General features: G+C 37.1%; 1 protein-coding gene across 1 annotated transcript in view; it reads right to left on the bottom strand.

The window, feature by feature from the left end:
• Positions 1-20,071, bottom strand: part of Als2 (amyotrophic lateral sclerosis 2 (juvenile)) — an 80,520-nt gene that overhangs the window by 24,518 nt on the left and 35,931 nt on the right. Inside the window, exons 9-17 of the mRNA XM_013014930.1 lie at positions 19,556-19,738; positions 16,480-16,651; positions 13,896-14,076; positions 11,521-11,586; positions 7,319-7,481; positions 3,013-3,144; positions 2,505-2,633; positions 1,471-1,541; positions 1,021-1,087 (exon numbers count right to left, since the gene is read on the bottom strand). Of these exons, the coding sequence (XP_012870384.1) occupies positions 1,021-1,087; positions 1,471-1,541; positions 2,505-2,633; positions 3,013-3,144; positions 7,319-7,481; positions 11,521-11,586; positions 13,896-14,076; positions 16,480-16,651; positions 19,556-19,738 (1,164 nt within the window). The remainder of the gene's footprint in view (positions 1-1,020; positions 1,088-1,470; positions 1,542-2,504; positions 2,634-3,012; positions 3,145-7,318; positions 7,482-11,520; positions 11,587-13,895; positions 14,077-16,479; positions 16,652-19,555; positions 19,739-20,071) is intronic.

Below are 20,071 nucleotides of genomic sequence, written 5' to 3' on the forward strand. Positions count from 1 at the left end.
GGGCTGGGAAGTTGGCTCAGTGGTAGAGCGCTTGCCTTGCATGCATGAGGCCCTGGGTTCCATTCCTCAGCACCACATAAGCAAAAAGCTGGAAGTGGCGCTGTGGCTCAAGTGGTAGAGTGCTAGCCTTGAGCTGAAGAGCTGACGGACAGTGCCCAAGCCCAGAGTTCAGGCCCCACAACCGGACCCAAAAAAAAAAATCAGTTTATTGCTATATGATTAAAATTGTCACTTTTTCTTGGGGCGGGGTGTGTGTCATCAGTTTTGGGGCTTCAACTCAGGGCCTGGGCATTGTCCCTGAGCCTCTTTGTGCTCAAGATAGTGCTCTACCAGTTGAGCCACAGCACTACTTCTGATTTTTGAGTGGTTAATTAGAGATAAGAGTCTCATGGGTACTTTTCTGCCTGGACTTTTGGAACTGTGATCCTCAAATCTCAGGCTCCTGAGTAGCTAGGATTACAGGTGTGAGCCACAGGCACTTGGCTTTAACTCATTTTAAAAAAGTTTTCACTTAATGAAGATTTTTCTGAAAAGAAAAATTGTTTTTCTGAAAAGTTCCTGCTTTGGTCAGGTGGTTTGGCCCTAGTTGGTTATATTTTAATTATATCCTATTCCAGTTACACTTTAATTCAAAAATCCTGTTACAAAATCATTGAATTTTAGTTGATCCTGTTCCTGTTAATTAAGCCACATCTTGTGGCCGATTGAGAATTTTGGTTTGGCCACTCCAAGCAGAAGGGTAGGGCTTGCTGCTTAAGGAGATTAAAGGGGAGCAGCCAGCTTGCCAGTTCTGTGTGCTTGCCTGCCAGATGTTGGCTGATGGTGCACTTTTATACAGAAATAAACTTTGCCTTGTCGAGAGTCTTTTGGTATAATGTCCTTATTACCTCACAACATCTCAACATCCCAAGAAATCTCTACCATAACTGTGGGTCATTTTTGTAAATGAGAACAACTTTTATTTCTTCTTTACTACTGTAAGAGGCCAAAGATTGAAAGAAAGTATCATAATGGACTAACCTTTTCCTGAGGTGTTGATGATATCAGAGTAAACTGCTCTTCAGGGGTAGTTATCTTCAAGCCATTCCTAAAATGTTCACAAGGATAAATACCGTAAGTATGATAACCTGTCATAAAATACCTCTATACAAAAAGTTGTCTATTTAAGTAGAAGTCAATTAAAGTGCTATGCCCTAGATTTGCATCTCACAGTGGGAAAAGGATATAATTACTCTGCTCTCTGTTAACAACGGGAATGTGAAGGATAGTGAGGCCCCTCTACCATTTATCATGACTTGTCATCATCACAGGTTTGGCCACTTTACTATCCAATGTGCTAGGAAATGAATCTTCTGAAGAATGGGCAGGTAGCTTCCCAACCCTCCTGAGTATTTTTTCACATTTAAGGAAATGAGCTAAGTACAGAATGGAGAACCACAGAAATGGGGCAGGAAGAGAAAGCACACTTACACACTTCCAGCTTCTTCAGAAAGTGGCTCTGCCCACAGTGTGGCCAAAGGGAATACATGGTGTGTGGAGAACTGAAAGAGAACATGAAGGCATGTCTGTGAAGTCTATGTCAACCTGGAACCTCTTCCTGTTCTCATCATTAGCCCATGTGGTCCTGCAGTCTCTGTTGCAAAAGGTCCTAGAGAGAGGACCTCCACATGGCTGATACTCATGCTCACATCAGAAAACAAAAAAAGCTCTCTAATGTGGTGCCAGTAACTGACACTATAATCCTAACTACCAAGGATGCAGAGATAGAGAAGATTGTGGTTCTAAGCCAGCCTGAGCAAAAAGTCATCAAGATCCCATCTCCATCAATAGCTGAGTATGGTGGTATACACCTGTCATCACAGCTATGGTGTAAAGTATAATAGGGGGATCAAAGTACTGGCCAGCCTGGGGAAACAATAAGATCCTATTTCAAAAATAACTAGAGCTAAAAGGGTTGAAGATATGGTTTTAACAGCAAAATGCCTGTCTATCAAGCATGAAGCCCTGAGTTCAAACCCTAGACCACCAAAAAGCAAAAAACAAGTCTGCTTAGGCTGTACCTTGAACACCATGGTTTGATCTCTGACACCAAAAAGAAAAAAAGCTGTGTGATATCCAGCTCATACCACAGAAGCTATTCTTAAATATTTCTTTTATTCAAAAGTTGCAGAGAGGGCTGGGAATGTGGCTTAGTGGTAGAGGGCTTGCCTAGAATGCATGAAGCCCTGGGTTTGATTCCTCAGTACCACATACACAAAAAAAGCTGAAGTGGCACAGTGGCTCAGGTAGTAGAGTGCTAGCCTTGAGCAAAATAAGTTCAGAGACAGTGCCCAACCCTTGTGTTCAAGCCCCAGGACTGGCCAACAACAACAAAAAAAGTTGCAGAGAATCACAATCTATACAGTCATGTATCACATAATGAACTTTTGATACAGAATATGTGATGTTAGTAAATACAGCAGCCCACCTTCCAGGGCCTCTTTACAGGTTAGGGACTAGCCTACCTGGGCATGGACGAGGGCATCATTAAAGAGAATGAACCAATTCACAGAAAACCTGCCAGCATGCTGCAGAGAGAGGGCTCGGTTACTGCTTTCACACAGCAGCCGGCGCTCTGGCTTCCTCAAGGAATCCTACAGTTAAAAATAAATAATAAAGCAAACAATAAAAATTAATATGGAAGAGAAAATGAAACAGACACAAATCACATTTGGGGGAATTTGTAGGTCATATCTTACTAACGTGTTAAATCTAAGTTTAGACAGGACCCAAACACTTCATAAACTTGGATCCCAGGATGACCCAAAAGACTGAAACAAACTAAAGGCAAGTCTTCAGAGAGGATTTCTAGAAATGAAGGAGGGTTTTGCTATTTAGAAGTCCCATTATTATAGACACTAAGACATTTGCAAAAAGGAGTTGTTACAACAGTTTTGTTATATACAAGTGAGGAACATTAGGTGATGGTGATGTTTGCTGGGGTAGTAACAAAGGATGGCTGGCATGGTTTACCGTCATTTTTCCTGGAAAGGTCTTCCAGAAACCCAATGTATACTCTGCTTCTTTTCTTTTCCTGCCGAGATGGAGAGCAAGAGACTCGTAACAAGAACTGGAATCCTGCAGTTTCTGATACTCTGGAGATGTCTAGAGGCCAATAATTAAAGGGAAAGAAAAGAATAGAACAATTGTCCAGAATCTGCAGCTTCAGTGTGTGATTTAGCTATATAAGACTTAATTTAGGAAGGAAATTCACCCTGAGAACAGTAGAGGTAGACTGCAGGGAACTGGAAAAGGAACTGAATTCATTTCAGAATAAATCCACTAATGTAAATGTGAAACAAGAGAAATAACTTAAGGAAGGAAAGGAACAAACACTGTCAGTTATTGGTGAGAACAGCTGACAACTGGGAGACGGCAGGAGGTGCCTCAAGGTTTGCAGGCCCTTTATTTTGATATATGGTATATAAGTATTGATTGTCATATTAGTAAATAAAACTTTAAAACTTTTAAGCATTTATTAATTTCAAATAAGGTTTTAAATAACAAATAACTATGTTTCCCAAAACAAAAGAATTTTTATAGCTGAGCATGTCCTCCTGCACACAGGAGGCTGAGAAAGGAGGACAGGGAGTTCTAAACCAGTTTAGGCTACATAATGAGACCTTACTTCAAAACAACCCCCTTCCAAAAATTATTTTTAATGAGAAAAGAGGCATTGGTTTAGATTTTTCAAAATTTTTTATTATTTGGCAAAAAGACAAGGGCTGGGAGGCAGGGCAAAATGGTGGACTAGAAGCATCTGCCAATCCCTCTGACATCACCCTTTAAATAAAATTAAGTTTAAAAAAAAAAAGAACTGTAAGAATTTGAATAAAGCCAGGAAGAAAATCAGAAACCACAAAGGAGACTGCAAGGAGACAGAAAATAACAAAGAAACACAGTAAAAGAAAAGCAGTTATGGCTCAGTGCATGCCTATAGCAAGCAAAAAGTTAATTCAAACTCTAGTATAATAATAATAATGGCCACAAAGGCAGCAAGGAGTTCCAAGATGATCCCCAAATATATGAGAATTATAGAACCATCTTTTATAAATACTGATAACAAAATTCTCAAAATACTGATAACAAAACTCTTGTACACCAAATTGAACAACACATCAAAAAGTTAATATACCATGATCAAGTTTTTTTCATCTCTGCAATGCAAGGATGGCTCAACAAATGTAAATCAATAAATGTTACTGTAGCATATAAATAGGCTCATGATCATCTCAACTGACAGAGAAAAAGCCTTTGACAAAATCCAACATCCTTTTATGATTTAAAAAAAAACTTAGAAGGAATATACTTGATCTTTTTTAAATTATTTTTAAGTAGTTGTACATTGGAGTTGTCATTCAGCAAAGCAATTTATGAATACAGTGCCTCTTGATCACTGTCACCCCTTTTAACATTCTCACTCACCTTCCTACCTGACCTCTTTCTACCTGATCTTAATAAAGGTTATATGGAAAATATATAGGCAACATTTTATGAAATGGAGAAAAACTGAAATCATTTTCCTTAAAGTCAGAAAAAAAAAAAGAGTATCTACTCTCTCCACTGTTATTCAATATGGTATTAGAATTCCTAGGCAGAGAAGTAAGGTAAGAGTAAAGGTATTCAAATATTAAAGAATTCAAATATGAAAGAAGTCAAATTGTATCTATTTGCAGATAATATGACCCCATACCTAAAGAACCTTAAAGATTCTACCCCAGGACCCCTAAGCACTTTCAGCAAAAGGTATCAGGATACAAAATTGACACACACAAAAAAACCAGTAGCTTTCCTGTTCACCAGGGATGTACAGGCTGAGAAAGAAATCAGGACAATATGGGCTGAGAAGGTAGCTCAGTGGTAGAGCACTTGCCTTGCATGCCTGAGGCCCTGGGTTCGATTCCTCAGCACCACATAAGCAAAAAGAAAAAAGCCAGAAGTGGCGCCGTGGCTCAAGTGGTCGAGCGCTAGCCTTGAGCTGAAGAGCTGAGGGACAGTGCCCAGGCCCAGAGTTCAGGCCCCATGACTGGACCCCCCCAAAAAAAAAAAAAGAAATCAGGACAATAATCTATTAGCCTCAAAAATAATAAAATTCCTAAGAATAAACCTAACCAAAAAAGTGAAAAACTGCTGCTGAAAACTGTAAAACTTTGAAGAAGGAAACTAAAGGTGACATCAGAAAATAGAAAAACCACTCATGATCAGGGGTTAGCAGAATATGAAAATGGCTATGCTACCAAAGGCAATCGATAGGTTCAAAGTAATCTCCATTAATACCCCAAAATAGAAAAAAAAATTCTAAAATTCTACATAGCATAAAAGGATCCAAATAGCCAAAGCAATCTTGACCAAAAAATTTGATGTTGGTAGTATCACAAGACATCAAACTAAACTATATAGCCACAGTAACAAACAGCTTAATACTAACACCAAAATGGAGCCCAAACCCAAAGGAACAAAATAGAGGACCAAGAAAGGAGTCAAAAACATCCACTGAAAGAAAAACAATCTCTTCAACAAATGGTGCTGGGACAAATATATAGGCAACATTTATGAATGCTGGAGACTGAAACTGGACCACTATCTCTCACTCTGTATCCAAATAAAGCCCAAATAGATCAAATAACCAAAGTAAGAGCTGAAACTTTAAGAGCTGAAACTTTACTATGGGAAAACATAAAGAAAACTCTGTAAATTATAAGCACAGGTAATTACTTTCTGAATAGGACTCCAATTACCCAGAAAACAAAAGAACTGGTAAATGAGACAAATTAAAAAGTTTCTTCATAGTAGCAGAAACAATAATCGGAACCAAGAGATCATCCAAAGGATAAGGGAAAATCTTTGCCAGCTATGAAAGAGATAAAGGATTAACATTCAGAATATACAAATAGCTCAAAAAATTAAATAGCAAAAGAGCAAAGAAAAATGCTAGCAAGGATTGAGGAGGAGGAATGAGTAAAGAACCTTCATATACTGTTCGTGGAATGCAAACTTGTGCAACCACTATTGAGGCTCTTTAAAAAACTAAAAATAGGCCTTCCTTATGACCCTGTCATATCACTATTGAGTATATATGTGAAGGAATGAATGCCCCCCACCAAATACTTGTATAACCATGTTTATTACACTGCTGTTCACAATAGCCAAATAATGGCATCAGCTGAAGTGCCCAACAACAAATGAATAAATATGGAATACATATATACTATGGTATGTTCCACAGTTATAAAGAAAAAGGAAATCATTTGCAGGAAAATGGATGAAATTGAAGAGCATCAGGTTGAGGAAGATAAACCAGGGTCAAAAGGCTGAATATCAAATGTTTTCACTCATTTGTGGAAGCTCAGCCTAAAAGACATACATGCTTATGGACATGTATATACATATGTATGTGTGTGTATGTAATATACATAGAGAAAGCCATACTTGCGAGGAAAAAAGAAGGTAAATAATTTTGAAATACATCACAACTATGTATGAAGATGACATAAGAAATCTAATGAAAGCTGTTGATCAGTTGGAATTGGTGGGTGGAGGAAAAAAAGCAATATAGATTATACTGATTAAAGCAAAATATATGGATGTCTGAAAAGCTAAACTAACTCCTTGGTGCAATTAATACAAACTAAAAATACAACAGCTATGACAAGATGGTAAAATAGCCTCTATTGGGAGAGTAGGTACCAGAAAGAGGAGGAAGGCTAATAAAGAGGGTGAATAAGAATAATATGGTAAAAGTAGTTTGTTTGCATGTGTGAAAATAGGACATTAAAACTTGTTGAAATTATTTTAAGAGGGCAGGGGAGTAAGGGAGAGTGACAGGATAAATTTGGTTAGGATACATTGTATATATGTATAGAAATGTCAGGATGAAATGCTCTCTCCATGTACAATTAATGCATGTTAGTAAAAAAAAATAATTGTTTTTCTAAAGAGCCAAGCTTTGTGTGAGTCATACTGAGCACACATTTCATAAACTCTGACAACTACTGAGTGAGTAGCATTCCTAATAGGGTTTCAACTTTAGAAACAGCTGCATAAAATGAATGCAATCAATGTAGATCAAGTCCTGAAGGAAAACTAAATCTACAGCAAAAGAAACTATATTTACCTAGTCATATTTTTGGCTTTCACTTACCCGAAGAGAAAGGCATTTAATCAGATACATACAATATTAAGGTCAGTAGAAATGGAGATCTTATGGTGGCTTAATCCAAATTATCATGAACCTTGACAACTTCCTATATACCCAAAGGGAATATATCTGGAAACTTACCACTTCAAAGCAAGTAGCAAGCTTTAGCAAAACTTTTGCATAATTATGAAGTCGTCTGATTGGCAAGAAAAACAATGTATTCAGTATTTCCATTAATTGAGTATTTTCATCATTCACCTCTGATAAATCTTGCAACAATTCCTGGTTTTTATTTAGGAAATCACTAGAGGTAAGGTAGAAAAGATTCAATTAGTCATTGTAGCATTCACAGTATGTGCAATATAGCACAGAAAATTTCAGTATTTTTGTTTAGAATGTGCATTTTTAGTATAATGAAAACAAAATAAAAATACACTAAAATACCTAGATGTAAGTAAACAATTTCTCCATAAAATAGGATTTTTAATATAAAATGTAACAAATGGTAGTAATAGTGACTAATAAAATTGGCTAATCACAGATTCTATGTTCTAGAAAAATGTAGCATGCATCTCATATATGCAGGGAATAATCAGAGACCAAATGACATCACATCTGTCATTTACAAAGCCCAAAGTATAGGAATAAACTCCAAGTTTAATTGCTCTAATTGTTTTCATCCCAGGAACAATGGATGATAAACAACTAGATCTTGGCTTCAAGAATTAGCAAGGAGATAAATAGGTTTAAATTCTTCTCTTTTCCTTTAATTGTTCATCACTAACTATTAACAGTTTATGACAGGAAAGACATTGGGTTTTTTTTTTTTTAATTTGCAAAAGGCCCAATGCCAGTAGCTCTTTAATCCTAGCTACTCAGGAGACTGAAATTTGAGGATCACAGTTTCTAATGGACTTTTCTAGTCCATTAGACTCTGATTTCCAAGTAACTACTTAAAACTGGAAGTGGTGCATGGCTCAAAGTGGTAGAGTGCTAGCCTTGAGCAAAATAGCTTAGGGACAGCACCCAGACCCTGAGTTCAAGCCGCAAACTAAAAAAAAAAAAAAAATTTCAAGAATCAGTACCACAATTAACAGGAAAAGTAAGGCAAATTGTAGGTAAGGATTTCAATACTGAGGTCTTCAAAACCATTTCAAACTGAAGCTAAAATTTAGTTTTTATATTCAATTTTTTATGACTTCATGATTATGTGTGTGTACATGCACATGCATACATACATACATACAGACAGACAGACAGACAGAGACACAGACACGCACACACACACCAGTTCCGGGGCTTGCACTCAGGGCCTGGGTGCTGTCCCTTAGCTTTTTCACTGAAGGCTGGTGCTCTACCACTTAATCTACTGCTTCAATTCCAGCTTTTTTTGGTGGCTAATTGGAGATGAGAGTCTTGGGAACTTTCTTCCCTGAACTGGCTTTGAGCCATGATTCTTGGGTCTCAGCCTCATGAGTAGCTAAGATTATAGGTGTGAGCCACCAGCACTGAGCTCATTCTTAAGTTTTTATTAACAAATTTCAGTGCTGCTCAAAAAAAATAATTGGACCATGCTCGCTAGACCAAGACACAAAAAAGATTTATAAAGAAAAACTGGCAGGACAGAATCATCTTGTCAGTGAATGAGTCACAATTATATGCTGGGCATCATGCTAATATTTTATAGATATAGCATATAATTCTTAGCTACAAAGCCCTCAAGCTTCCCATTTACATTGCCAAGAATATTTGTATACTTTTGCATTACCTGTGATTAAATTTGGTTTTCTTCAAGCAACATTATTTGTAAAAAAAAAAAAATTAGTGTTCTTTCTACTTTTAATTATTGGTTTGGCTACTATTCAGCATCTCATCAACATTAGAGCTTTTTTTACTCATTATAATAAAAAGATTAAGCAGGGTGTTGGTGGCTCATGCCTATAATCCTAGCTACTCAGGAGGCTGAGATCTGAGGATCATGGTTCAAAACCAGACCAGGTAGGAAAATCTATGAGACTCTTATCTCCAATTAACCACCAGAAAACTGGAAGTGGAGCTGTGGTTCAAGTGGTAGAATGTGTGCCTTGAGCTGAAGAGCTAAGGGATAGAGCCCAGGCCCAGAGTTCAAGACCTACAACTGACAAAAAAAAAAAAGACAATAAAAAGATTATAAAGCTGGGCACTATAATCCTAGCTACTCAGGAAGCTGAGATTTGAGAACGCAATTCAACGCCAGCCTGGACAGGCAAGTCCGTGAGGCTCTTACCTCCAATTAACCACCAGAAAACTGGAAGTGGCGCTGTGGCTCAAAGTGGTAGAGCTTAGGTGAAAAAGCTCAGGGACAGATCCCAGGCTGAATTCAAGCCCATGACAAAAAAACATAAAAGATTATAAACATGAAACCCACAATTCTAAGTTTATACTTCGACAATTGTGAACTTGTCAAAGCCAGAAGCTTGACTGAAAAATATAAGTTGGTTAAAGAGCCCATCTAGAGGGAAAAAGGGTGAAAAGTGCAGTGGAATTTACTGGACACTGATGAAAGTGAACTATACAACTCCATGGGTAGAGACGGGAGGGAGGGAATAGAGGGAAGGACTGAGAGAGAGAGAGAAAAAGACACTGTATGAAAGGAAATGTACTCATTACCTGACTTGTGTAATTGTAGTCATTCTATTTACCATCTTTATAATAACAATAAAGTATTTTTATAAAAGTACATCTATGTGCTTCTTACAATACACAAAAACATTAGAAGATGATACAGAAAGGCTGAATGTAAAAGAACTGAAAAACCAGTGTCATTAAGCTGGAGTCATTCATTCACAACTATAATCTCCTAGCTACTCCAAAGGCTGATATCCAGAAGAGCTGGTTCAAAATCAGAAAAGGAACAGAAAACGCCATGAGACTCCATCTCCAGAATAGCCAGCAAAGTCTTGCTGGAGGCACGGCTCAAATGGTAGAACACCAGCAAAGGAAGAAAGCCAGACACTCTTTGCCGCCCTGAGTTCAAACCCTGGTACTAATGAAAATTAAAACAAATTTAAAAAAATGAACTTCTCAGTGGAGTGCTGGTGGCAGACCTGCAATCCTAGCTACCCAGAGGGCTAAGATCTGAGAATTGCAGTTCAAAGCCCACCCAGGCAAGAAAGTACATGAGACTCTTATCTCCAACTAAGCACCAGAAAAGCCTGAAGTGGAGCTGTGGCTCAAGTGGTAGAGTGCCAGCCTGGAGCAAAAAAGCTAAAGGACAACTCTAGACCCTGAGTTCAAGCCCAGTACCAGCAAAAAAGAAAAAAGAATCATTCAAGGAGTGGAGTTGTAGTTCAGGAGAAGAGTGCAAGGCAAGCCCTAGGTTTTTGTGCTAGCCTAGAAACGTTAACAACAATAAAAAAATCAACTCTTCTCTAACTTTTTTTTTTTTTTTTTGCCAGTCCTCAGGCTTCAACTCAGGGCCTGGGCACAATCCCTGAGCTTCTTTCACTCAAGGCTAGCACTCTACTACTTGAACCACAGCTCTACTTCCAGTTTTTTCTGTGTATGCAGTACTGAGGAATCAAACCCAGGGCTTTATGCATGCTAGGCAAGCACTCTACCATTAAGCCATATTCCCAGCCCCTTCTCTAACTTTTAGGATGGGAGTGTTTAGCCCTGCAAATAATATATACAAAAACTAAATCATCTTTAATGGTGAAAAAAGCATTTTCTAAAATCAGAAGTGAGATAAAGATGTTAATACTCCTATTAGGATAGAAGAATAAAAGAAAAAAGCACAAACCTTAGCATTTGTTAAATGTGGAATAAAAGCAAACAACTCAAATACTTTCTACTAAGGTAGAATTTTTTTAACTTGCCTTTATTGCTAGAACATGTCTTGAGAAACGAAGTTCAAGCTTATTAGTCTCATACAAAGGGTTTTCATATTATTTACCCAAAGCTACATGCAAACACTTTATATTCATGCAATGTATGTTTTGTTCTAACCATCTCTGACATTATTTACTATTTACTAACATGAGAGAGAATATTCTCTTTTTTATATTTTGGAGTTACTGGGATTTGAACTCAGGGCTTTGTGGTTGCTAGGCAAGTACTCTACCACTAAGCCATGCCTCCAGCCATATTCTCTTTTTTAGATGAAAAAAAAATTAGAGGGAAAAACTGAGAGAGAGTGAGGGAAGGAGTGATACTACTGTCCCAAAAGATATATACTCATTATCTGACTTAGGTAACTGTAACCACATCACCCTTAAAATACACAACAGTATAAAACTTATAAACAGTATAAAACTTAATCTTTGGTTTTACAAGGAAAACTGGAAGGTGTATGTTTTGCTTACATGGCAGGCTTAGCAAGAAGTTGGAATCCGCCCATAACCAGGAAATTTGTAATTGATATACAATACCTTAAGTGAAGAAGAAAATAAATTTACATCAATGGTGAAATTTAAACTAGAACAAACAGTTCTCAAACAAGTGTCTAGAACAAACATCTTAAAATCTTACCAATGAGTCTCAGAACATTCAAAAACTGAAAAGGACTGAGAAAAACAGCAGGTGGGGGCAAAGAGTGAACACCAGTTTCATAAAAATAGTATAAAAAAAGAAATTTCTGAAAACACCTGAAGTTGAACAGAAGTGCCAGAATTTACCCAGCAGGTAAGTTAGGTGGTAACTTAACAAGCTGGAGAAAATATAATTAAAATTGTTGGATCTTTAATGAAAATTTTCTCTTCACTTCAGGTTTCTCAAATAAGTCTTCAGAAAGTGGACTGGAGGTAATGAAGCATGTTAAAAGAGTTTGCATAAGAATCAGAATACACTGATTAAATAATGACATACTGCTAGGGAACAAATGTTGATAAAGTAATGTGAATCAGCTACATGTCTTTCATGATCCTGAGCCTAGCAATCAACCAATTCTGTGAGAGAAGAAAAAGGCTCTCTAATAACAGCTCCACATGCTGGAGTCTTTCTTTGAAAAGGCTTATTATGGTAAGTTTAAGTGTTATTTTACTGCAATAGAATCTGCATACTACTATACCTAAAATATATCGTAGGTATTTTTTATAATTAAAATAATTTTAAATGCATCTATGTCTACTTTTATTTGCCCTATCTAAAATGTTTCAAAAAGCAGCTCAAGATATCAAAATAAATTTTCTTTCAAGCATCTGTCCTAAAGTATCAGAAAAGAAAAAGAAATGGATAGAGGTATTATTAGATAAATACAAGTCAAAAGAAAATTATAGTAATAAAAGCTAAACTCTTCACACAAATAAAAATGTAATTTTTAAAGTTAGTATCAAGTTGTATTATTATTTTCATGTCTGAAAGATGGGACTTAAAATATTCAAACCAAGATGGTACATCTCAAACAACAGTCTTAAGTATATTTAATTTGCTTAGAACTGAAATTCCTTATATTTGTAACTCTGAAAGGAAAAACACTAAACTGATTAACAGAATTATTTCCATTGGCAGGGCAACTTTAAATTTCCCTTTGGTTATCTTTGCTTTAAGTTTTCAATAACAAGCATACATTACTCATGCTTTAAATAACCTAACAAAAATCAGGTAGAGCATGAACCCCCTGAGGACAGGTGCTTCTTGTTGAACCATGCTGTGGCTACAGTGAATGAGGAGCTCCATGCAGTGTCTGGCACTTGCTGGTACTAAGTATTTGTTATTAGGATGAGGTATGAATAAACAAGGAATAAAGACAATACATATTTCATATGGACAGCAGAGTCTAGGGCACATTAGAATAAGACCTCAATTATGCTTTGAATCAAACTGTAAATCAAGAAAAAAGAAATTAAGCTAAGTATCAAATATACTTGAGATATTTTATTTAAAATATTTAAGCCTTTAAATACTTTAAAATGTTTAAAAACCTTGGATATAACTATGGTAGGTCTTGTTAAGAAAATATATATATTTTTTTTTGGTCGGTTATGGGGCCTGAACTCAGGGCCTGGGCACTGTCCCTCAGGTCTTCAGCTCAAGGCTAGCGCTCTACCACTTGAGCCACAGCGCCACTTCCGGCGTTTTTTTTTCTGCTTATGTGGTGCTGAGGAATCGAACCCAGGGCCTCAGGCATGGAAGGCAAGCGCTCTACCACTGAGCCATCTTCCCAGCCCAAGAAAATATTTTTATGTCAAATGTAGTCAGTCCTTTTAAGTTCATTTATACAACAGTAAAAAAAATGCAGACATCAGAGTAGCTGCATATTTACAATTGGTCTTAAAATTAGTTATTTCTTTCCTCTAATTTTAGTATAATTTACTTAAGAAAACAAAATGACCAGATTTACTGTAGTACATTTGTTTTGCTGGCTGCAGAGGTGTTCGGTTTTTAAGAGAAGGACTTCCTATGTAGCCCAGGCAGGGCTTAAATTCAAAAATCCTCCAGCCTTAGTCTCATAAGGCCTGCACCACTGCTTCCAATTCTTTTATGAAAATAAGTACTCTATCAATCACTATGCTAGAATATAAAAAAATAAGAATTTATTATTTTTAAACCATTTTCCCCTTTTAAAGAACAATGAGTTTTGGCAATGCAGAACTATAGTTGGTTTAAGATTAAAATACTGCTTTTTAATTTCTATTACCTTGTCACTCTCCCTAATCTAGTCTCTTCTGATTAAGGACCTGCTCTCCTTTGGCAGAATAACCCTGTAGAGATTGAACATGACACAGGACTGGATACTTGCTCTGTATAACTATCCAAGAAGAGACTTGCATGCTTCAGAATGACCAAACTCCTGGCTTCCTTTACCCCTTGAAGGAAGCTGCTCAGTGAGGCTCCATGTTGGCCAATTAAGTAACACAGCTTGCTGAATCGGCTTGCCACCTCCTGCAAGAGCTGGACTGTAGTCACAGTACCCAAATTTTCTGTAACAAAATAATGATGATGACATATTTTCTTGTAGTCCTAAGATCAATATTATGAACTTTTCTAAGAATACTTAACTTTTTGGGGTATATTTTTACCTATGGAACCCAAACCCAGTCATCTAAGACATATATTAAAAACACATTCAAAGGAATCTTATAATTCTAACCCAAAAGATCTAGTATTAAGATCTCAGGATTTTACAAATCAACCAACAATCAGACAAACAAAAAGTTTCTCAGATGATATCAGCCAAATACTCCTTAAAATTTGAAAATGAGCTAAAGCCATTTCATAATTCATACAATTTCACTAAATTTATATAATTAGTGACAGCAGGAATTAATTTAATTTACTTCTGTAATTATGATAATATTTCCAACTTCTTATTCTAACCTCTGCTCTACTCAGCCTTACTCTATTTGCCCTACAAGGCTACGTCTTCAGTGCAGAGAAGAAAATCTAAAACTCAGATGGCATCAGCATATTATCTGTCTTTTCCAAAACCAAGTTCGTCATTTCTAAGACTTTATGAGAAGCAATGAGGCTGATGAGCAGACCAGGTAAGACAACAGAAGTCAGGAAGCAGGCCCAGGGAAAGGGCAAGCTGCATTTTCCTTTCAGTTTGGGCTGCCTTTTCTTTGCCTAAGCCCTACAGATAGTCCCAGAATAACAAGAGGAACATTCAGAAAGGGACTGTACGATACACAACAAAACATAATAAAAACAAAACAAAGCAGAGTCCCCAATTTACACAGGGATTGTATTCACAAAAACTGTAAATTAGTTATGTGAAAAGTAAATGTTTTTCCATTTTAAAAAGGACCCATCTATACCAACCAATATCCTCCTAATGCAAAATGGACTGAGTATTAGCCTAAATTGCATCCTAATAAGGGTCCATGGGAGCCGGGCACTGGTGGCTACTCATCCTAGCTATTCAGAAGGCTGAGATGTGAGGATTGCAGTTCAAAGCCAGCCCAGACAGGAAAGTCCCTGAGACACTTATCTCCAATTCATTAGCTACTAAAAGAGCTGAAAAATCACACTGTGGCTCAAAGTGGTAGAGCACTAACCCTGAGCACAAAAGCTCAGGAGCAGTGCTAGGCCCTGAGTTCAAGCCCTAAGACTAGCACCAAAAAAAAAAAAAAAATGGTGAGGGAGTATAAAAGAAAACTCCCTGTCCATTTTCTGAATGCCAATCAAGCCCCATCTCTATGCTGCCTTCCTTTCTACTGTCCTATAGACTCAAGTACCTAGTACACCTGGAGAGTGGTATCCAACTGAGTACTATGGTAAACCTATAACCTCAACCTCTACATAGCCTTACTCCCAATCCCTCTTTGTAACTAAGCAAAAACATGTCAGGTTTCCAGATTTAATCAAGTCACACTAATGTAGAATGAGACGCTAATGACTTGTAAATCCCAATGACTCTTTACCTGGTATACTTTTACCAAAGAAAAGGAAAAATTAGCATGGAACATATCTAAGGACTAGTGGGCCCAAGAGTGTTTCCTGGAAGTCCAGATTCTAGGGCCAACTTTCACTAATGCAGTTTCTCCTTTTCAGTTGAACATATCCTAAAAGCTCTACTTTCTACAGAATAAAAGCAGAAGTATTTTGAGAAGCAGTAGGATAGGACAGAGAGAGAACCTGTACCGAGAGAGAGAGAGAGAGAGAGAGAGAGAGAGAGAAGAAGAAGAAGAAAAAGAAGGAGGAGGAGGAGGAGGAGGAAGAGGAGGAGGGGGGGGAGAGGTAGAGAGAATGAAAAGAAAGAAAAAACCCACAACTCAAAAGATTTTCTTAGCTGGGTGCCAGTGGCTCATGGCCTGTAATCCTAGCTACTCAGGAGGCTGAGATCTAAGGTTCAAGGTTCAAAGCCAGCCAGGGCAGAAAAGTACCTGTGAGATTCTTATCTCCACTACTCAGAAAAGCTGATAGTGGTGCTGTGGCTCAAGTGGTAGAGCACTAGCCTTGAACACAAAGAGGCTCAGGGACATTGCCCAGGCCCTGAGGGAGGCTGAGGCAGGAAGACTGCTTGAACCTAGGAGTTCAAGGTCAACCTGGGTAACTTAGAGAGATCTTGTCTCTTTCTAAAAAAGAAAAAGAGTAGTTTTCAAATTCTCACTGAATTTCTTGCTCACAGCCATCACTTTACTACCTGAATCATGACTCCAGCTGAGTATTTTGCTGGTTAATTTAAGATGGCATCTTGCAGACTTTTCTGCCTGGGCTAACTTCAAACCAACATGTTCTAGGTCTCAGCCTCTTCAGTAATTAGAATTACAGATGTAAGCCATTGGCACTGGCATGGCTTTATTGGTTTATGATATAAGGAAGAACAGATAGAGCTAGAATTTTCATGACTTGGGGTTGACTAGGGAGAAGTCTCAACTTACCTAAACCAAGAAGAGGCCTGAGTATCTGAGACTTGATATCACTTAGTTTTGAATAGAACCGTCTTTCTGTAGTAGCCAACTCATGGAGACTGGCGATATACCCCATAATGTTTTTGTCTACCAATGTAAGATAGTTATCTTTTCCTGCCGTTACTCTGCTTATATATCCAAGCTAAAAAAAGAAAAAGAAAAAGATTGTAAAAATAAAACATAGTGTAGGAATAGCAATGTGGTATGGCAAAGATGACTCATTTTGCCTGGCCTGAGCCAACAGTTAAATATGGAGGCATTTTTTAAAGCAGAATATTAAACCATTTAGAGCTTGAAATTGGACAGTGAAAATTTATAAACAAGATAGGTAGGATCTTGTTTGCTTAATGGTGCAATGTTTTGCATATATAAATATATATATATATAAATAAATCTACTTTCAGCTATTATCAAGATTTTTTTTATTTCACTTTACAAGTGATTAGAAACACAGACACCCAAGAAACATAGAGATCCAAATGTTACATGGCTCAGGAGCTCCTTTTGCATGAAATAAGATGAGAAAAGAGATGAACCACACACTGCACATAAAAGTATCAAGGACCCAGAAGCTATCTTCCTCTAAACAATGGGACAAAAAGGACTTTTATTTAAGAAAATATGAAGGAAATGCTTCAGGATATTGGTCTGGGAAAGATGTTTTTGAATCTCAAAAGTATCAGCAACAACAGGAGAAAGTGACAAATGGAGTATCAAACTCAATTCTGCAAAGGAATATAAACAATAAAGTGAACAGACAACTTGTAAATTATTCATTCAACATGGGATTTATATATATAGTATAGTTAATGTAATATAATATATATAATGAATTTTATTTGATTAACACACACTAATTATACATATTATGCATGAAGCCCTGGTTCGATTCCTCAGTGCCACATAAACAGAAAAAGCCAGAAGTAGTATTATGGCTCAAGTGATAAGAGTGCTAGCCTTGAGCAAAAAAGAAGCTCAGGGACAGTGCCCAAGCCCAGAGTTCAAGCCCCAGGATTTGCAGAAAACAAAAAACCAATAGCAAAGAGGCAGAAAGTTTAAATAATCCAATTAAAAAAATGAGCAATATATAGCAGGGTGGTGGCCCATGCCTGTAATCCTAGCTATTCAGGAGGCTGAGATCTGAGGATCACAGTTCAAAGCCAGCCAGGGAGGAAAGTCCATGAGACTCTTATGTCTAATTAATCACAGAAAAAAACAGAAGTGGTGCTGTGACTCAAAGTGGTAGAACACTAGTCTTGTGCAAAAAGGAGCCCAAGGACAGTGCCCAAGCCCAGAGTTCAAGCCCCAGGATTGGCAAAAATAAATAAATAAATAAAAATACAAATGAATAATACCTGGGAGGTAGAAGCAAGAGAATTGTGAATTCCAGGCCAGCCTGGGCTATATAGTAAAACCTTGTCACCAAAAAAAGACAACCTGAATACACATTTCTCAAAAGAAAGTACGCAAATGACAAATGGCTGGTGAATATATGAAAAATAATCCTATCACTATTCATGTAAATTAAAACCATGATATATCTTACCCCAATTTGAAATGTTATTGTCAAAGAGAAAAATGATAGTAAAGATATAAAGAAAGAGGAACTCAAGATACTGTTAGTAAGCATGTGAATTAATAGAGCCATTATAGAAAAGAGTTTGGAGGTTCCCCAAAAAGCAGAAAAATTACCTTATGATCCAGGATTCCCACTATTGGACAGTTTCCCAAAGGAATCAAAATCAATACAATAAAGAGACATCTGCACTCATATTTACTGCAGTGCTGTTCACAATAACCACGATAGGAAATTAACCTCTAGGTGCTCACTGGCAGATGAATGGATAAAGGAATATAGGACTTATACAATGGAGTACTCTTAAGCCACAAAAAAAGTGAATAAATTGTCAGTACTGGAGGGCATTATATTAAGTGAAATAAGTCAGATACAGAAAGACAAATAATATATGTGAAAACTAAAATAGCTGATCTTATATAATTAGAAAATTAAAATAGTGGTTAGCAGGGCCTGAGTATAGAGAAGGGAGGATGGTTAATGGTATAGGGGATAGTTAGATAGCAAGAATAACTTCTAAGTACAATAGGATAACTACAGTTGGCAAGTATTACTGAATATTTTAAAACAAGTAAGAAAGGGTGTTAAATGTTAGCAACACAAAGAAAAGAAAAATATCTGAGGTGATAGATCCACGTTACCCTGGTCTTACATTACATACTGTATACGTGTACTGAAATGTCATGCTGTACTCCATGAATATGTATAATTAGTATGTGTTAATCAAATAAAAGTATTTTTTATAAAAGAGTTTTCAAGGCTTGGCGTGGTAGCACATATTTGTAGCCTTGGCATTTACAAGGCTAAGATTTTCAAAAGAAAAGAATATAACAGCAGGAAATAAAATAAAAACTAAGAACAGGTGAGTAGTAAAAAACAAAACAAAACAGAGCTCTGTCAGGCTTTCCTTGTCTGCCATGAGCCCACCTCAGGACCCTGCAGTTTTTACTTCCCATTTACAGTTACAAATCCCTCTATTCTACTTTTACTCTATTTACCTGTGAGGGATCCATAAAACACAGGAACTTATTTATGAAAAGTGCGTTTCAATATTCCTACAAGAGGATGTGAATTCAACAAATATTTAAAAAATATATACTGTGCCACAGCATAATTATAATCCCAGCACCTGGAAGGTGGAGGCAGAAAGACTGAGATTTAAGGCCATCTTCAACTACACAGTAAGACACTGTCTCAAAAATAAAATAAATAAAAATTTAAAAATATATGTACTGAGGACACAGCAATGAACAGGAGAGCCTAAATTCTACTCCCTGGGCATAACATTATAACAAAGGACAGATAATAGAGAAAGTAAGTTACAGTGTTCTGAATGGTGATGGGGCTTATGGAAAGAATAAGGTAGGAGGAGGGGTGAAATGATGCAATTTTTAAAAGTTTTCAATTTTAAATAAAAGAGATACCTCCTGTATTTTGGAATGTGGACCTTAGAATCCAATTCTTGCTCACCTTGCTACAAGAGAGAAGTACTGGAGTCTTAGTACCACTAGGATTCTCTGGAAGACTGGCACCTTTTTCAGGGTCCTGTCGGCCACTGTAATACAATCCAGGCTGGAAATCTTCTGTATCCACTAAAAACAGGGAATAATCCTGGCCTGCAGCTACATTCCAGACTCCATTTTCACTGCTTAACTGTAATAACAGAAAGGTATTATTGGTCCAAGACAAAGTCAATGAGAGAGAGCTTGAGATCCACAGGAACTGAAATGTTAGGTTACTTAGGCAGGTATGATACAAAGTCAGCTATACCTCAGAGGGCAGCATGCACTCAGCAGTGTAACCAATGTCAGAGTAAAAAGAAACCCCATGTTCAGCTTTTTAATTGGAACTTTAAAAAATAAATTTGTTTTTTTGTTGTTGGTCATGTGGCCTGACCCCAGGGCCTGGGCATTGTCCCTGAGTTTTTTTTGCTCACAGCTAGCACTCTAGTACTTTGTGCCACAGCTCCACTTCCAGTTTTTAGTT

Source organism: Dipodomys ordii, unplaced genomic scaffold, assembly GCF_000151885.1.
Source record: "Dipodomys ordii isolate 6190 unplaced genomic scaffold, Dord_2.0 Scaffold1, whole genome shotgun sequence".
NCBI lineage: Eukaryota > Metazoa > Chordata > Mammalia > Rodentia > Heteromyidae > Dipodomys > Dipodomys ordii.